At 42.4% G+C, this 16,333-nt stretch overlaps 1 protein-coding gene across 1 annotated transcript in view; it reads right to left on the reverse strand.

Moving 5' to 3' along the window:
- Window positions 1-16,333, reverse strand: part of Col4a3 (collagen type IV alpha 3 chain) — a 127,645-nt gene that overhangs the window by 62,836 nt on the left and 48,476 nt on the right. Inside the window, 10 exon segments of the mRNA XM_028789416.1 lie at window positions 118-227; window positions 1,777-1,812; window positions 1,921-1,983; window positions 3,622-3,699; window positions 4,597-4,623; window positions 5,653-5,706; window positions 6,333-6,395; window positions 7,384-7,428; window positions 12,595-12,684; window positions 14,365-14,421. Coding sequence (XP_028645249.1) covers window positions 118-227; window positions 1,777-1,812; window positions 1,921-1,983; window positions 3,622-3,699; window positions 4,597-4,623; window positions 5,653-5,706; window positions 6,333-6,395; window positions 7,384-7,428; window positions 12,595-12,684; window positions 14,365-14,421 — 623 coding nt within the window.

A 16,333-nucleotide genomic window follows, 5' to 3' on the forward strand; every position in this document is an offset into this window, starting at 1 on the left:
CCCAGCATCATCCCCAGCATCATCCCCAGCATCACCCCAGCATCATCAGCTCCACTCTCTCAAAGGTCTTTTCTGTCTTACACATGGCAAATAACAAATGAAAGTGCTCATTTCAACATGGCCAGTGAATAAACCCGAGGTAAATGCACTGGGGGGCTCAGACCTTCTGAGCCACTAAAACATACCCTTTCTCCTTTTTGTCCTATCATGTTATCGCCCATGAGACCCTGTAAGAAAACATGAGATGCCACTGTTAGGTATCAGGAAGTTTCTATGTCTAAAAATAAGTTCAAGCTGGACTACAGAAGAATTTCTGAAAGTTAGACAGAAGCCAGCATCCCTTAAGGACTTGTGAAATGTCCCCAAAAGGAGTCATTTCCCCAGAAGGGGACATATGGCTCCATGGACATGCACCCCTGGTTTCATATCAGAGCCATGCCTCAGGCTCCCTCAGTCCCTTCTCATAAGTGCTTGCTATTTAAAGCCCCCACAATAGTCCTGGCCCTTCTCGCCTCCCCAGGCTTTCCTCCTCCCAGATACCTGTTTTTTTCTATAAAGACAAAGCATCCTGTGTCCTCCCTCCCTCCCTCCCTCCCTCCCTCCCTCCCTCCCCCCCCACCACACGCACGCCCCCCCTCGCTTCTTCCATCCTTCCTTTTTCTCTTTCCCCTCAGCTATCTCTTGCTATCTTACTGTATTCACTATTCTCTCCAGAGCTCTCTAGTCTGCTATTTTTTTCTCTGCTCTGGACTTTTTCAGATGCTTTGGATATTTTTCTCTGTTATACAGAATAAACGCTTTCCCCCCAAATAATGGAGCAGTCTTATTGGCAGTTTCTTTACTTTACACCTTTGCACACAGCCACTATGTTCAAAAGATAAATATGAATAATTAGAACTCATTAAAGTTCCAGTCCTTGTAAGGGAAGACTTGTAGTTTCATCTTAGTTTTGAAATTATAACGTTATGTTACTATTTTTACAGAACTGCAATGTGTTTCTTTTAAAAGTGGTGGTTTCCAGGTACAGGAAACCAGAGACTCACTGAGGATAACGGATGGTATAAGTGTTGGGGATGAGGAATGGAAGCCAGCCAGAGAGAATTCTTCCAACTAACCCACTGTCTGGTTTTGATTTCATTGGCTGGCTATTGGTGAGCCCTTAACTACCTGGCTACCTAACTTCCTGTGCTGCTTCAGTTCCTGATGCCCTAATTTGTCATGCTAAAAATAAGAGAGATGAGTAACTGAATGTCAACATTCTGAAATTAACGTCAGAAAAGCCAAGGGTGGAATAGATGAGAGAGAGACAGAGAGACTGCTTGTGTGCATCTGACAATGAAGCAATAAATGTGAAAGCCCGTTGGGAAGTGTCCTGTACATCGGGTCACTAATACTAGTAAGAAACATTGTGCTTAGTATACTCTAGTTCCTTGGTGAGGCTCAGCCCCAATCAATATTTTTATTCTGAAACTACAGCTTGAATTATAAATAGAAACATCTAAAGTGCCCAGATTAAAGACCACAACGAAATCAACTTTCATCTAGTCACATAGATCATGTAGATTTTGCAAAGCAGCCCCCTGCAAGAATTGATGAGATGAAGCAGTTACCAGAAATATGTTAGAAACTCTTGCTTTCTTCTACTGTTCGAGTCAGGGATTTAATGGCTACGGGTCCTGTCCCGCCTGTTTTCCCAGGGAGATACCCACTGTGGTCCACTCAAAGAAGGCCTAGCTAGGATGCTCTGACTGTTACAAATTAGAAAGTTGGACTTACTTTGGGTCCTCTGGGTCCCATTGCTCCTGGCAAGCCCTAGAAAAGGCCGGAAATAAGAGTTACAGAAGGACTCTCGGCCAGCCAGAGATGCTCTAAAACATCTGCTATCACCAATGTGCATATTAGCCTTCACTTCATACTCACAAAAAATCCCGGAGGTCCTGGTGGACCGGCAGGCCCTGGAAAACCTGGGGGTCCTGGAAAACCCTTGAAGTTACAGAAAAGAATGAATTTAATGTACTTGTCTATTAATGCCAAAGTCAGACATAGTAAGGCATTAAGGAAATCATAAGAGCCTACTTTCTATCCTCTAAGTGACTGCAAATGATGACAGTAAGTTCCAAACTTATTGGATACAGGTGGCTGGGACATCTGAGGCTACTGAATACAGGGGCATGTCTAGTAATGCTTCTTAATTTGGGCAATTTTCAGAGATTTTTTCCCCCCATACTTTCTTTCTTTCTTTCTCCTCCTTGTCTTTCCCTCCCTTCCTGTATTTGGACAATTGTGTTTCTTCTCCTTTAGAGCTGTCCTTTCCTGCATTTCTTTTGCCTAGTTTTCCTTCTATCTATGTACCACACTTCTTTCCACCTCCTACCCCTGTGACTGACCCTCTCAGAACGGTGTCCTCTGTTCTGGACCAGCGTCTCCGGTTAATTGACTGCCACTGGAGCCCTGGGCTCCTTCTCAGTCTATCCAAAGGTTTTCTTCCAGGTTGATATTTCTACCTCCCTTCCCTACATTATTTTTCTGATCAGCATTCATTACTATTACTGTGTAACACACTGTACAGTTATTGATTGACGTTTCTTCTGTCTACTCATTAGAATGTAGAGAGAACAAGAAGTTTTAGAACTGGTTTTTTTTTTTTTTTTTTTGGCTGATCTGGGCCCTGGAGTCTAGAAATAATCCTGCCATATAACTGGCATTTAAGAAACCTTTTTACATAAATGCATAGCACTATCTTCAGCCCCTGCCCAGTAAATAGTGCACAGAAGACACTGACAGGAGATACCCATGTTTCTGGTCACTACTCTCCTTTCTGCATGATTGATTCCTTAGCAAAGGATGAAAAGCCATCCTTTTCCATGTCTCTCTCAGAAGCCTATCCCAGCCCCTAGCCACATTCCTATGCTCCTAGTCAGATGTCACAGCCTACACCTGTTAGCCTGGGTCACCATATGAGTACATCCACAGCTTCAACTGAAACTCTAATTTACTGAGGCAAATATATAATCTCTTCCAGAGATTTCCACCATTAATTCTGAGCTAAGTTAAGTTATAGAATATATCTACCTAAGGGGCCTTCTGAATCACAAAATATACACAACCCCCAAATAGCTGTGTCTCATTGGATCTATTATGGAACACCTCCAGGCTAGCTACAGAAGAACTGGTGAAGCAAACTATTCAGTGTTCAAGGGGAAGGAGCTACATTTCAATAAAGCTCTTTAAAATAATGTGTAAATATTGAAACCAGGGTGTTCTTTAACACTCCAGTTTTAAGTGGTAGTCGATTCATGGTGTCTGCCCATCCTTGGTTTCAATGAATACAGAGCAGGCAGTACTCTTTTCTGAAGATCCTTAGGAGCTGAGTGACAGAGACTTAAGAAGAAATTAAAGGACACACAATGTCATTTTTGCATAACAACATGTTCCTTCTAATGAGGTCAGCGTTAGAACAACACCCGAGGTGGGAGAGACTGTAGATTGGGAGAGAAGAGAGAAAAGAGGCTGGCAGGTAAGAGAATTGAAGGGAAGGAAGGAGGGAGGAGAGGAGGGAGGGAGAGAGAATCTGAGGATGAAGATGAAGATGACTGAACACTCCTTCTGGGAGTGTTGTACCTGGAAGCCTGGAGCCCCTGGAGGCCCAGGGTCACCTTTTCCATAGAATTCCCCGTCTTCTCCTTGAGCGGGCTCACCCTTAAAAGCAGAGACAGTCATCAACACTAATCAACTTTATATTTTTCAAAATCCCCCATAAACACTTATTGAAGGTCAAACTCCCTCAAAGATGAAAGGGTCTGGGAAAGGTATGTACTTGGAGAAGTATTTTCAAAATTGCATTTGTAAAAAAAATTTATAAATTATGCACAGTGATGTGTTTCATTATGACATTTATGTAGTTGTATATATATAATGCATATACAATTCATATTTACCCCTCACTACCCCATCCTTCTCACACCCCTGCTGCTGATTATATGTCCCCATACTTTCATGTTTTTCTTTTCTTTTTCTGTGTGTGTGTGTGTGTGTGTGTGTGTGTGTGTAGTGTGTAGTGAGCCAGTGAATTTAATTAAGGTTTCTTAGATGACCATGACTGAAGGGCCTTTAATAGAGCAAGAATACTGCTACTGAGGAAAATGTCTCTCCTTCCTCAACAACCATTAGCGGCTTACAGATCCTCTGGTAGGGATGGGCTTCACAAGCCCCTCCTCCCTCTTTTGTACTAAGTTTTAAAACTAACAACTTACTGTGACAGGAGGGAAGGATTAGGAATAATAAATCATTTCCCAAGACACCCAAATTGGTAGCAGTTCTTGACCTAGAACATGGAGTCTCGAACATGAGATCAGTTCCCTTCCCCTAGATCCTCCTTCCTCAAAATTGGCCCTCAGACCTATCTGTAACAACAGCCAGAGGAACTGCTCAACGGGAGAAACTGCTGTGTTCTAATTTCTGTGGCATCTGAATTATTAAAACCAAGACCTGGTTTATGATGTCTGTTTGTAATGTTTATATTTCATTAATTAATTGGAGTCCTTTTTATATGTATGGTCAGAGACCTTCAATCACAGTAGTTGACAAAGGACTCACCTTTTGTCCTTTCAAGCCATCAGGACCCTACGAAAGAGGCAACATATTAGCCTCTAAAGGATGAGCAAATCCACACCCTTGACCTTGTCCCTACTCTGATACTTTGCTTCTTGGCCCCATAATATTCTTTCGAGTCGTTTTTTAACATGCTCCCGTTTCCACATCCCGGCTTCCAATGGTTTCTTCATTATCTTCTGCCTTCATCCAGTACTGCCAGTCTCTCTCTCATCCTGCCTGCAAGTTTGCATCCTGTTCTCCCACCCGTTCCTCACTTCCAGATAAGCCACCCTGTTCCTTCCTGCCATGGAAATGTCGCTTTCCAAGGTCAGCAACGACTTCATGGTGCTAAGACCAAGACACCATTCCTTGCATTATTAGATTTTTTGGTAGCATTGGGCTGCCCCATTCTACACTGAAGTACATCTTCCTCAGGGTGTCTATACCACACTCTTCCTGGTTTTCTCTCTGCTATTAGCACTTTTCTCCTTTCCCTGTTCATTCCCTTGGCTTAGAAGTTACATGCTGGAGTAAAGTCTGACATCTAAATCCCTGTTCTCTTCGAATTCACTCTGAAGTGCTAGAATCTTGACTTCATATCCTCTCCTCCAGTCAGTATGCTTGTTACACATCTTTATGTAGATATGTCAAAGGTAAAACAAAGTCTTAATTTCTAAACTTGATCTTATAATTCATTTTCCACTCCCCACCTTTCTTTCTTTCTTTCTTTCTTTCTTTCTTTCTTTCTTTCTTTCTTTCTTTCTTTCTTTCTCTCTCTCCCTCTCTCCCTTCCTTCCTTCCTTCCTTCCTTCCTTCCTTCCTTCCTTCCTTCCTTCCTTTCTCTCTCTCTTTTTCTTTCCCTCCCTCCCTCTTTCTTTCTTTCCTTCTTTCTTTCTTTCTTTCTTTCTTTCTTTCTTTCTTTCTTTCTTTCTTTCTTTCTTGTGTCTGGTAATATTTTAGCCCTCCACATATCCTGAGAGTTGTGTTCATAGTACATGGAATGGACTACTTTCATTCATAATCTATGCCTGTGATATGGAGTTAGAGATGCAGACTTACTGGGAGTCCTGCATAGCCTGGTGTACCCGGAATGCCTGGGAATCCTTGTTCACCCTAGAAGACATGGAAAGTTTGTCAGCACTCTTAGTTGTGGTAGAATAGCTAATAGCTATCCCAGTCTCTTCCCTCAACCTTGCAGTGACAAATCTAGGCAAACCAATTCAAATTCCTGATGGCTACTGATCGGAAGGCAGAGAGCCAAAACTCCATTATCTTAATTGTGAATAAGATGGGGGTCCACTGCTTCTCAAGTTGTGCATAAATGGCAGCCTAATTGTGCCAAGAACTTTTTAATTGCCGCTTCTTGAAACTTTAGTAATTATTTCACTCGTGGCTACTGTTTTAGGGAAGAAGAGGGCTTAGTTAGGACAAACAAGTGGCGAGTGGGCCCTGCAGTCTCAGACTTTCCTTTCCAGACACTAACTTTGTACTCAAAGCTTTAGTCCCTGATGGATATCTACAACCACTGATGCAGGTAGTTGAGAGTCTGAGGGAGCTGACTGAAAAACTCTCTTAAAACTATATGGAAGGAGAAAGGAAGTAATTTCTACTCAAAATCATGCTATGGGTCCTGACTAAAAGAATGTTTCTGGAAAGTTGACTTCCATTTCAGTCTGGCTTCACCTTGACTTATTCATTCAGCAACAGTGTCACTGACCATCTGTGCAAACAGGACATACCTTAGAACCATTGCATCCTGGTAAACCAGCCAGCCCACGAGGCCCAGGGTGGCCTGGGATTCCCTAGAAAAAGAACAAGACTCACTGACAAAGACAGAGGCAGCATCACAAGGCCCAGGATTCAGCCAAAATGTCAGGACTCAAGGGAAATAATGGATGATTTGAAACAGCTATTAGCTAGTAATGGTTGCCCAAATTCTCACATAACAAATTTAAATTGTAGATTCTTAGATATAGTTTAAATATAGCAAGTAAAACATATAATCTAAGATAAAGATTGTTGAATAAGATGTGAATATTTTAGGTAAAATAAAAATATAGAAAACAGAAGATGGACTTGTACGATACGCTCTTCTGAGCGAGGGATTGGCAGGGGTGGAGGGAGAGAGACACAGAGGTGATGTACTTTATTGTTCTACCCCACCAACAGGCTTGTTCTTTGTTCTATTGCTTCAGCTCAGTTCTGCTCATATATCACACAGAGCCACACTCTGCCATGATAAGTCCTGGGGTGTAGCTTCTTCTTATAAAGAGTGCGTCAAAACTGTCTCCTTGAGTGAGTATTTTAAAGTCTTTATTAAATAAGCAAGAGTGAGAGTATATATACACACATATTACACTTACGTTATTCACACATGCATATACATACATACATATATACATACACACATATACACACATATACATACACATACAATTATGCACACATACACACACATTACACACACATTACACACACAAACGTATACACACAAGCATATATACACACACATATACATACATACACAATTACACACATATACATACAGATACATATACTCACATGGATACACAAAGACAAACATGCACACACACAGACACACAGAGACACACACAGACATACATACAGACACCCAGACAGAAACACACAGATATACATGCACACACACAGACACACACTCATACACATACATACATATACAGACTCATACCCACAGATACATACAGACACATACGTAGATTCAGACAGACAGACAGACAGACAGACACACACACACTTCTCATTACTTACTGGAAGTCCAGGAGGACCTGCAAACCCTGGTAATCCAGTTATTCCCTAAATGTAAATAAAATAAGAAGAGGGTAGAGAGAAAAGCAATTAAAATGTTCATCCTATAAATGGAATTATTTGCCATGTCAGTACTCATTTGTTTGCAAGCATGTACTGAGTATATTAAAAATGATGAGAAAAACAAACAGAAAAGGCTTGACAAATCTTTGTAGATCTTGCCTTTACACAACTTTTAAAATTTTTTGTTTTGTTTTGTGAGAATCAGCCTTGCTATGTATATCACCTAGGCTGTTCTCAAATGCACCATCTATATATCCTAGGCTGGGTTGGAGCTTATGGCTTTTGTGCCCCTGCTTTCTACTTCTAGAACGGGTGAGTGTGTGTGTCTGTGTATGTGTGTGCATGTGTATGCATGCATGAGTGTGTTCCTGTATGGTGTATCTATGTACATGTCTGTGTGCATATGTGTGCTGTTTGTGACATACATGCTACGGTATACTTGTGGAGGTCAGAGAACAACTTTTTGAGGGTTTGTTCTATTTCTTCACCTGTTGAGGCAAGACATCTTTCGATATTTCTGCCATGCAGTACACTCCAGGTTACCAGCCCATCTCTTCTCTCTCTCTCTCTCTCTCTCTCTCTCTCTCTCTCTCTCTCTCTCTCTCTCCATATATCTCCTAATATATAAATATTAAGTTCTTAGTATTGCACTCAGGTAATCAGACTAGCACCTCAAGTACTCCCTCTGTGGAAAGTTTTACTTTATAAAACCTTTAAAAAGGGGTTGCTTTGATTGTCGGAGATTCTTTACTATTTGTTCTTTCAGACAAGGTCTCACTCTACAGCCCAGGCTAGCCTGGAACTATCACTAGGCAGCCCAATTTTGAGCTTATAGAAATCCTCCTGCTTCAGCCTCTTGAGTGCTGAGGTTGCAGGAGTGAGTCATCACACCTGTCTGAAATTAATTTTTAGTGTATATTTTGCATGTATGAAAATGTTTATGTCTTCTGTTAAAAGCATGGGGAATATATATCTGTATCTATATCTATCTATCTATCTATCTATCTATCTATCTATCTATCTATCTATCTCTATATCCTTCCTCCCTCCCTCCCTCCCTCCCTCCCTCCCTTCCTTCCTTCCTTCCTTCCTTCCTTCCTTCCTTCCTCTCTTCGATTCATGCTGTCCCTAACTTCCAATCCTCCTGCCTTGTCACTAGAGTGTTGGGATGCTACCATCATGACTGGCATATGTATATCACTTCATAAGTACTCCCACCTTGATCAGGAGCCGCATCCCCTTCCCCCTACAGTTCTCTTGCACACGTCTCCCCTCAGTTCACAACTGTCTCTCAGGTAGTGACCATTATTGTGGCCGCAGCCAGTGGGTGAGTTTTCCTGTTCTCAAACTCTTTCTGTGAAGCCGGACATGATGTACTTACTCTTCCCTGACATTTGAATAATGTTTACCATTAGAAGAAGAGCATTCAGCCAACAATCAGAATGGATGGGTTGAATACTAACCCTGATGCCTTTGGGGCCAGTGAGTCCTAGAAGTCCTGGGGAGCCCTAGATCCAAGTGGAAAAAGGAAAAGTCAGTACAGTAAAAACCAGTTGGACCCAGTTGTCTCCACGCTGAACCATGTTGCTCTCACGATTATTTTGTTGTTGATAAAGTTTGATCACTTGCTGCTTCTAATCAAGGGATAAACAAAACTGCATGGAAACCTTTGCTACTTAAAGTGGGAGCAGGGACCAGTGAGCAGTGACCTGTTAGCATCAACCTGGGAGCTTGCTGCAAGTACAGATGTCTCAAACATCCCCACCCCATCTCCTCCTTCCAGGCATATTGATACACAATCTCCATTCCACAGGATTCTGTTGGGGTTCTCCTACATTGGAAAGTGCCGTGAGCCTGTAAAAGACCCACATTAGCCAAGCAGCTGCTGAGGTCTGATAAGAAAGAAGGCCAGTTACAATAGCAAAGGGGACTGGAGATTCTGTGTCGAAGAAGCAGCTCATAACAAGATGTGCCGGACACAGACGAGTAAATAACAGAGGGAGGACAGCCTGCACCAGAGATGATACTGCTTCCAGCACGCAATGAATCTTGGTTTGAGGCCCCCTTTTGTAGCGAACAACCTTACATGGAAAATATTTTAACTAAGCTGTTTGCTGTGAAAGAACCATTGTTCAGAAGCTATTTTCGTCGTCATTCCACAGTTTCAGGTTTTTTTCCTTTTCTTTTGGAAAGGCTGTTACAGAGTCTTCTGAGATTGGACTGTCAAGGCCAAAGTGAGCCATTCCCTTCTGAGGTGGAATTCCTGGGCGCAAGGTCATGTTCAAGGCTGTCTACCCCCCACCCACGCTCCCCGCCCCCACCCCCTGTGGGAGCTGTTTTCTGTTATGCAGAGGGCAGACAAGAAGACAGGTTTTCAGGATTTACTTCCCCGTCGTAAATCTTCTCCTGCAGAAAATATCATGTAGAACAGAAGCTTATAAATCTGAAAAATATTTTGTCAAGTTTTTAATGGTCTCTGTGTTTTGCCATTGGTCAGATACTCCTTTGGGGCTGTATCTATAAGCTATGCCTGAAAATAAGATTTCACGACGTAACAGGTGTTTTCTGCGTTGGTTTTATGGAATATTTGTACATCGTGCGATCCACATGAAGCACCACCGTGATGACAGTCATCATTGTAACTGGTATTTCTGAAGAGGTGCTGAAGGCAAGCGAGCAGAATCAGGTATGGAGAGTAAAACGAAAGAGGAGTCCTTGCTGGGCGTTGGTGGCTCATGCCTTTTAGTCCCAGCACTTGGGAGGCAGAGGTAGCCAGATCTCTGTGAGTTCCAGGACATAGAGAAACCCTGTTTTTTTTGTTTGTTTGTTTGTTTTTTTTTAAAAAGAGTCCTCAGCTAATCTACCTGCAGGTTTCCCGTGTCAGAAATCCTTTACCATTGAAATGAAGGGAAATCCAAGCCCAATCCCTGAAAGTAGTCAATGGAAAATTGAAAGTTCAGTTTCAGCCCACAGTCTGAATTTTAAAAGTATGTATGTGTGCGTGTGAGTATACATGTGTGTTTTGTGTATGTGTGCATGTGTGTATGTGTGCCAGATTTGGCAGTGGGCGTCTTCCTCTATCGCTCTCCACCTTGTGTTTTCAAATGGAGTCTCTTACTGAATTGGGAGTTTATTGCCTCAGGCTGGCTGGCAGTGAGCTCCAGGACTCCCCCGTCTCTCTGTTCCCATCCCCGGCGTTACAGAGGTGCAGTGCTGTGCCTGGCTTTTGCATAGGTGCTGGGGATCTGAACTCAGGCCCTCATGCTTGTGTAGTAAGCACACTTTACCATCTGAGCCATCTCCCTATCCTAGCTGTTTCGAAGTTAGCGTCAGAAGAAGAGAAGAAGAGAGAGGGCGTTGCTGTGGATGAGATAGACAGAGATGGATTACCCCTGGGAATCAGACTTGCTGTGTAAACCCCAAGTACAGGTTTAGTTACTGTGGCGTTCTAAACAGATTCTTGGTTCTGTCTTCAGAGCTTCGTTTATTCCTCCCAAGCCCCTTCATTCTTCCAGAGAGATCAGGGCACAAGGATTTTCTCTTGTCCTAATATTTGACTCCTATGGAGTTCCCAAATCCCTTGGAATTCCTCATCATGTCAAGAGATACATCTTTTGATGAAGAGATTTTTGATGGGCTCTTAACTAGGGAGCAGCTGGTCACCAGAAAGCTCAAGCCATGACTAGACGCCTGGAAACTCCAGCAGCAACCCGATGGTCTAAGGAGGAGGGGAGCCAGAGGCTGGCTTAGGAGTGGATCCTGTCTCCTAGAGGAAGCCGCTGAAAGAACCCCAAGCTTTAAGGTGACTATAGAGAACTCTGGGTTGATGGGCATCCATGTGCCTGGAGAGTGAGACACTTCACTTGCAGGGGATGGAGGTGCCTGTATTAGCACCTTCAGAGCATCCTGTGTTCCTGTCTGTTCATGTGTATCTTTTACAATAAAGTGGTAAATAGAAGGGTCCTCTTGAGTTTTGTGTACTGGCCACACAGGGTCAAAGTGTAGGGAAAATGAAATACAAGGAAGAATGATTGAGCCAGCGCTTGGCAGGGAGAAAATAAAGAGTGTTCTCTGCATTATTCTAATGTATATGCCAATACAGTATGGGACTTTAAACGACTCCACAGAGATCAATTATAATTATCGTTTATAGCTTATTAGTTCACAGATTGTTGGAGGCCAGTAGTCAGGGGAGTGAGTTTGTGTGCCTGACAGCCCAGGTGTCTGGCTAGCTAATGTCCCCAGTAGGAAGGAACACTAGGCAGACCTAGTGGTTATTTAGTAAATCCTCTTGGGTATTTATTGAAGCAAGGGCCTTTGAGTATCACAGCCTTTAGGATAAATATACATGACAAGTGTGAAGGCTTGCAGGCCCTTCTACAAACCATGGGAGCCTGATGCTCAATAGACCCCACAAAGGAACGGGTGGATGGGGAGACAGGAATAGAATCAGGGAAGGGGACTTCCAAAACCAAAGGCAGACAGATATTTCCAGACCCACACAATTTGAAGTAAAGCAAAAGTTTATGTCAGGTAAAGGACCCAAAAGTACCCTTCACTGTGGTCGTTTGGAGGTCACTGGTGAAGTTTGCAGGAACACTTTCATGGAATAAAGCCAAAGGCAAAGTGGCTCTGGCTAAGGGGAGAAGAGTGGGAGACCCCCAGGTACCACACTAACTATTCCTTCAAGAACCTAACTTAAAGAAAATACAAGGAGAAGATGAAAATCTTTTGGTTCGGGGACCTCTACAAAAATCTAGATGATGTTGTATGCAAGCATAGCAAAATTTGTATATTTCAGCACTGAGATAGGAAAGTCTACACCAAAAGCAGAGTTCCAAGATCCCTTAGAAAGGAGATGCTCCTGCAGTAAGGTCATATAAGAATCCCAATGGTCGGGGCAGAGGTGGAAGGCCAGGTCTTTGGTGAAAGTGGAAAAGACCTCTTCCTTCCATGTAAGAGAAACCTGGGTAGATTTATAGGCAGAAACTTCCCAGGGCCTGGGTGGGTGAGCTGGGTGAAAGCTCAGCTAAGACAGGAAAGCGAGAATTTGTTTTATATCCTCCAGGTGGGGGATTCTCTCTACAGTCTCAGGGGCACAGAGATGGGTTTGGTGGGCAGAGGATTTACCAAGCTTGCTGGCTGACATACCTTGGGTCCCTGTGGTCCAGGCAAGCCTTCAGGTCCTGGAAATCCTTTCTGGCCAGGAGATCCAGGGGGCCCAGGAAAGCCTTTCTCCCCCTGTTAAAATAAAAAAGAATGAGGAAGCAAGCGACAGCTATCCAGCAACACGCACCGCCACAGCACAGCCTTCTCCTCTCAGTGATGCCCTTTCCTTGCATCAAGGGGTCACTAGTTATCACTCAGCTCCAAAGGTAGTCACCGTCTACCAATGTATGTCCATAGGCTTCAGAATGATGCCCATGTCCTTTAGAGACTTTCCCCAGACAGTAGACCTACTCAGGATAGAGGTTAGAGGGAAAGGGGCCAAGGATTGAAAAAGGGCAGTCTTGATAGAAAGTTAAGATTAGTGGAATGTTTTTATTAAGGGGTGGAGACGGTGAGGGTGAGGAGGAAGGATGTATTTTGAGCTCTTAGTAATGATGGGAGGAAAACGGAATATAATGGAGGTGTGAACTCCCGAGTGTTCTTGTTGTGAGGGAATGAGTCCCTCAACCAGCTACTTTGATAGGAGTCTCAGGAGAGGCACCAAGGGCAGCATAGCACAAAGTCTGAGAGAAATGGTCTTGTAGGTGGGGAAGCACCCAGTAGAAGTGAGTGAAATACAATTTCACCAACAAAAAACCTTCCCTTAAACCAGAATACTGGAAATAGTCTTCGACAGTCAAGGCCACTAGTTAGTTTGATCAAGTTTGTTACAACTGGCAAATACAATCAATAAATAGACAGATGATAAACAGATAATAAATAATAAACCAACAGAAAAGATGAAATGTCTGCTACTTTACACTTGAGTACATTCAAGCACACCCGATAAACAGAAAAAAAAATATTTACTAGAGCCTTCTTACCACTCAGTTACTCTCATGTTTTAAAATTGCATCATGCATACAACTGAGACTCAACATTTGCCTGAATACAAGTTCAAGTACAAAGAGAAACATTCAGAGTAAATATGAACATGCTACATTTATTCATAGCTTAGGTGAGGAGGGGGACACTAGTGCAAATAAATTATACATGTATTTATCTATAGGTAAAATAAGTATTGTAATCATCATATAAGTATATATAAACGTCTTATTTAGATGGCTCAAAATGTGCTTTCTTTGAAGTATTTTAATAGTTACTTTTCAATATTGTTGAACGATTAATTAATATCTCCGACGAAAAAAAGGGGTTCTACAACAAACAAAAAAGTACTTTAGCTCTACCCCTGTCTTAATTGTCGTTAAGTTGCGAGTTAATGGAGCGAACTGATGAGATTTCACAGCATTCTTTTTCCTTGAATTCTGGAATGGAGCTTTGAATTTTTGTTTCAACGAGAGGGCTGCTGCTGATATCGCCACCAGGGGGCAGTCTTGTTCCAGTGCTGCGGAACAGCGTCTGCGGGGGTTTCAATGTTTACATCGACGCGAGAGAATCAAGTTGTTTTAATTTCTTCTATCATGTTTAGCAACATTATAAATATAGTGTATGCTAGGGAGGCTTCATAAAAATGTTCTTTTTCTGCCAACTTGCTACTTATTCAGCCAAGAGTCTGAACTGCCAGTATTTACACAAGGTAGCCGGAGACGCTGAAGGTTTCCTAGAAGGCTTTCAACATTGTTTAAGGTTAATGTTTACATACAATTACTTTAAAGGTGGATTTAGGGGATTGGATGATGATCTATGCTACAGAAGGGCAAAGTGTGACAGACTCAGGCATCTGTGAGAGGCAGCAGGAAGTTCTCGTCTTACCTTCTCCCCTTTGGTCCCCACGCAGAGGCATTGCCCTTTGCCTTTGCAGACACAGCCCTGGGAAGAGCAAAAGAGGATAGTTGATGGATAGCAAACTATTTTCTGTTCTTTGAACCTTGGACACCCAAACCCATGATCTGCATGACATCGTGGCAGTATTTCAATAAAAATGAATAGAAAAAAATCATAGAAGAAATGTCAAATGACATAGAAGTACCACTTTTTTTTTTTTTAAATCAGTTTTAGGAAGTTAGGCATTTTACTTGTGGAAAAGGTGAAGTTGGTCAACTCTCCCCCTTTTCCACGATAATAAAATATGAAACTGCCATAGTTGTAGATGGGAAGTGGGGGGCCTAACATTGGTATATTTTAGGTTCAGCTTGTGTGTGTGTGTGTGTGTGTGTGTGTGTGTGAGAGAGAGAGAGAGAGAGAGAGAGAGAGAGAGAGAGAGAGAGAGAGAGCAAGAGCAGAGAGAGACAGAGACAGAGAGACAGAGACAGAGAGACAGAGGGAGAGGGAGAGAGATTGATTTGGGTTGAATGCATATTGATACCTGGCTCTCCTGTGTGCACCCTATCTCATATGTTATGATTGAATGCATACCATTTCCTACATGTGGTTCTAAGCTTTGCATCCATGAAATAGCATTCAAGACTTGTATAAGAATATTAATGTCCAGATGTCTGGCAATCACAGTGCACACCTTTATTCCCAGCACTCAGAAGGGAGAGGCAGGTGGATCTCTGAGTTCAAGGCCAGCCTGGTCTACAGAGTGAGTTCCAAGAGAATCAAGGCAATACAGTGAAACTGTGTCTTGAAAAATCAAAATCAAAGAACAAAAGCAAAAGATGTTGATGTCCATTGTATGTCTTTATGCTGGTATCAGAATGATGTTTCTTTTGTAAAGAATGAAGCACATCACTGAGTTAGGGAACTTTTATCCTATCTAGTCTAGTTACTCTGGCACATACAAATCAACTCTAAAAAAAAAATTACCTGCCTACAGAAAAACAAGGAGAAAAATACTTGTAAGTAGTAGATTTAATATGTACTTTTATATACCTGATATATTCTATCGTCATACATGAATCTTTTCCTTCAGTCAATATGAACTGCCAATTAGTTGGCTTCTATAGAAAAATGTAATTGATAATTGACAATATCAATTGGTAATTGATGACCTAGGAAATCGAAGAGACTGGTAGGGAAAACAGAATTCTAGTTGTGCAACGGAAAGGAAAAAGAAGTCTCAAGATCTAATTAACTGAATGTATTTCTTTAGGAGAGGACAGGAGGCTTTTCTGCCATTCACAGAAGAGGGTGGGCCATGGTTTTCCCACCCTCATTCATGCATTGTAACCTCATGAATGGCAGGTACCTGGCTGAGGCACCTACAATCTCCAGGTCACAGGTGTCTGTAGTGATAAGGACCCATCCTAATTATTTTAACCTTGCTTTCCTGGATTTTTAATTGTCTTTATTTCTATCAGTCAAGTATTTAACTGCACTCTTCTTAGCAATGGGTTCCCTGAATGTCCTTGTCATCTGGCAAACTGTCAGGAGGGAAGATTCTCATCTCTGCTCCATGACTGAGTTAGAAACGTTGGGACTAGCTCTCAGGAATCTCTTTCATCAAGACCTCTTTGTTGTTACTGATTGCTTTCTCGCGGTTGAGAACCCTGTCTCCGAATGAACTTGACATCGTATGCATGGAGTTTCCAAGCTACTGTCCTCAAGGAGAGTCTGCATGGGGGCCCTGGCCACTTCCTTAATGGATAGCAAGATGTCCTGCCTCTCTCCAGCCATAGATGCCTGGATCTTGAGCATCCCATTTAGGGGAAGGGAGAGGGGACATGTTGGCCATCCTCTAAACCTGAGAATATTAAATGGGACCATAAGGCAGGCTTACTTCAATTTTATTTTATCTATCTATCTATCTATCTATCTATCTATCTATCTATCTATCTAT

The sequence above is a fragment of the Grammomys surdaster genome, unplaced genomic scaffold, assembly GCF_004785775.1.
Source record: "Grammomys surdaster isolate TR1022 unplaced genomic scaffold, NIH_TR_1.0 125833, whole genome shotgun sequence".
In the NCBI taxonomy this organism is placed as follows: domain Eukaryota; kingdom Metazoa; phylum Chordata; class Mammalia; order Rodentia; family Muridae; genus Grammomys; species Grammomys surdaster.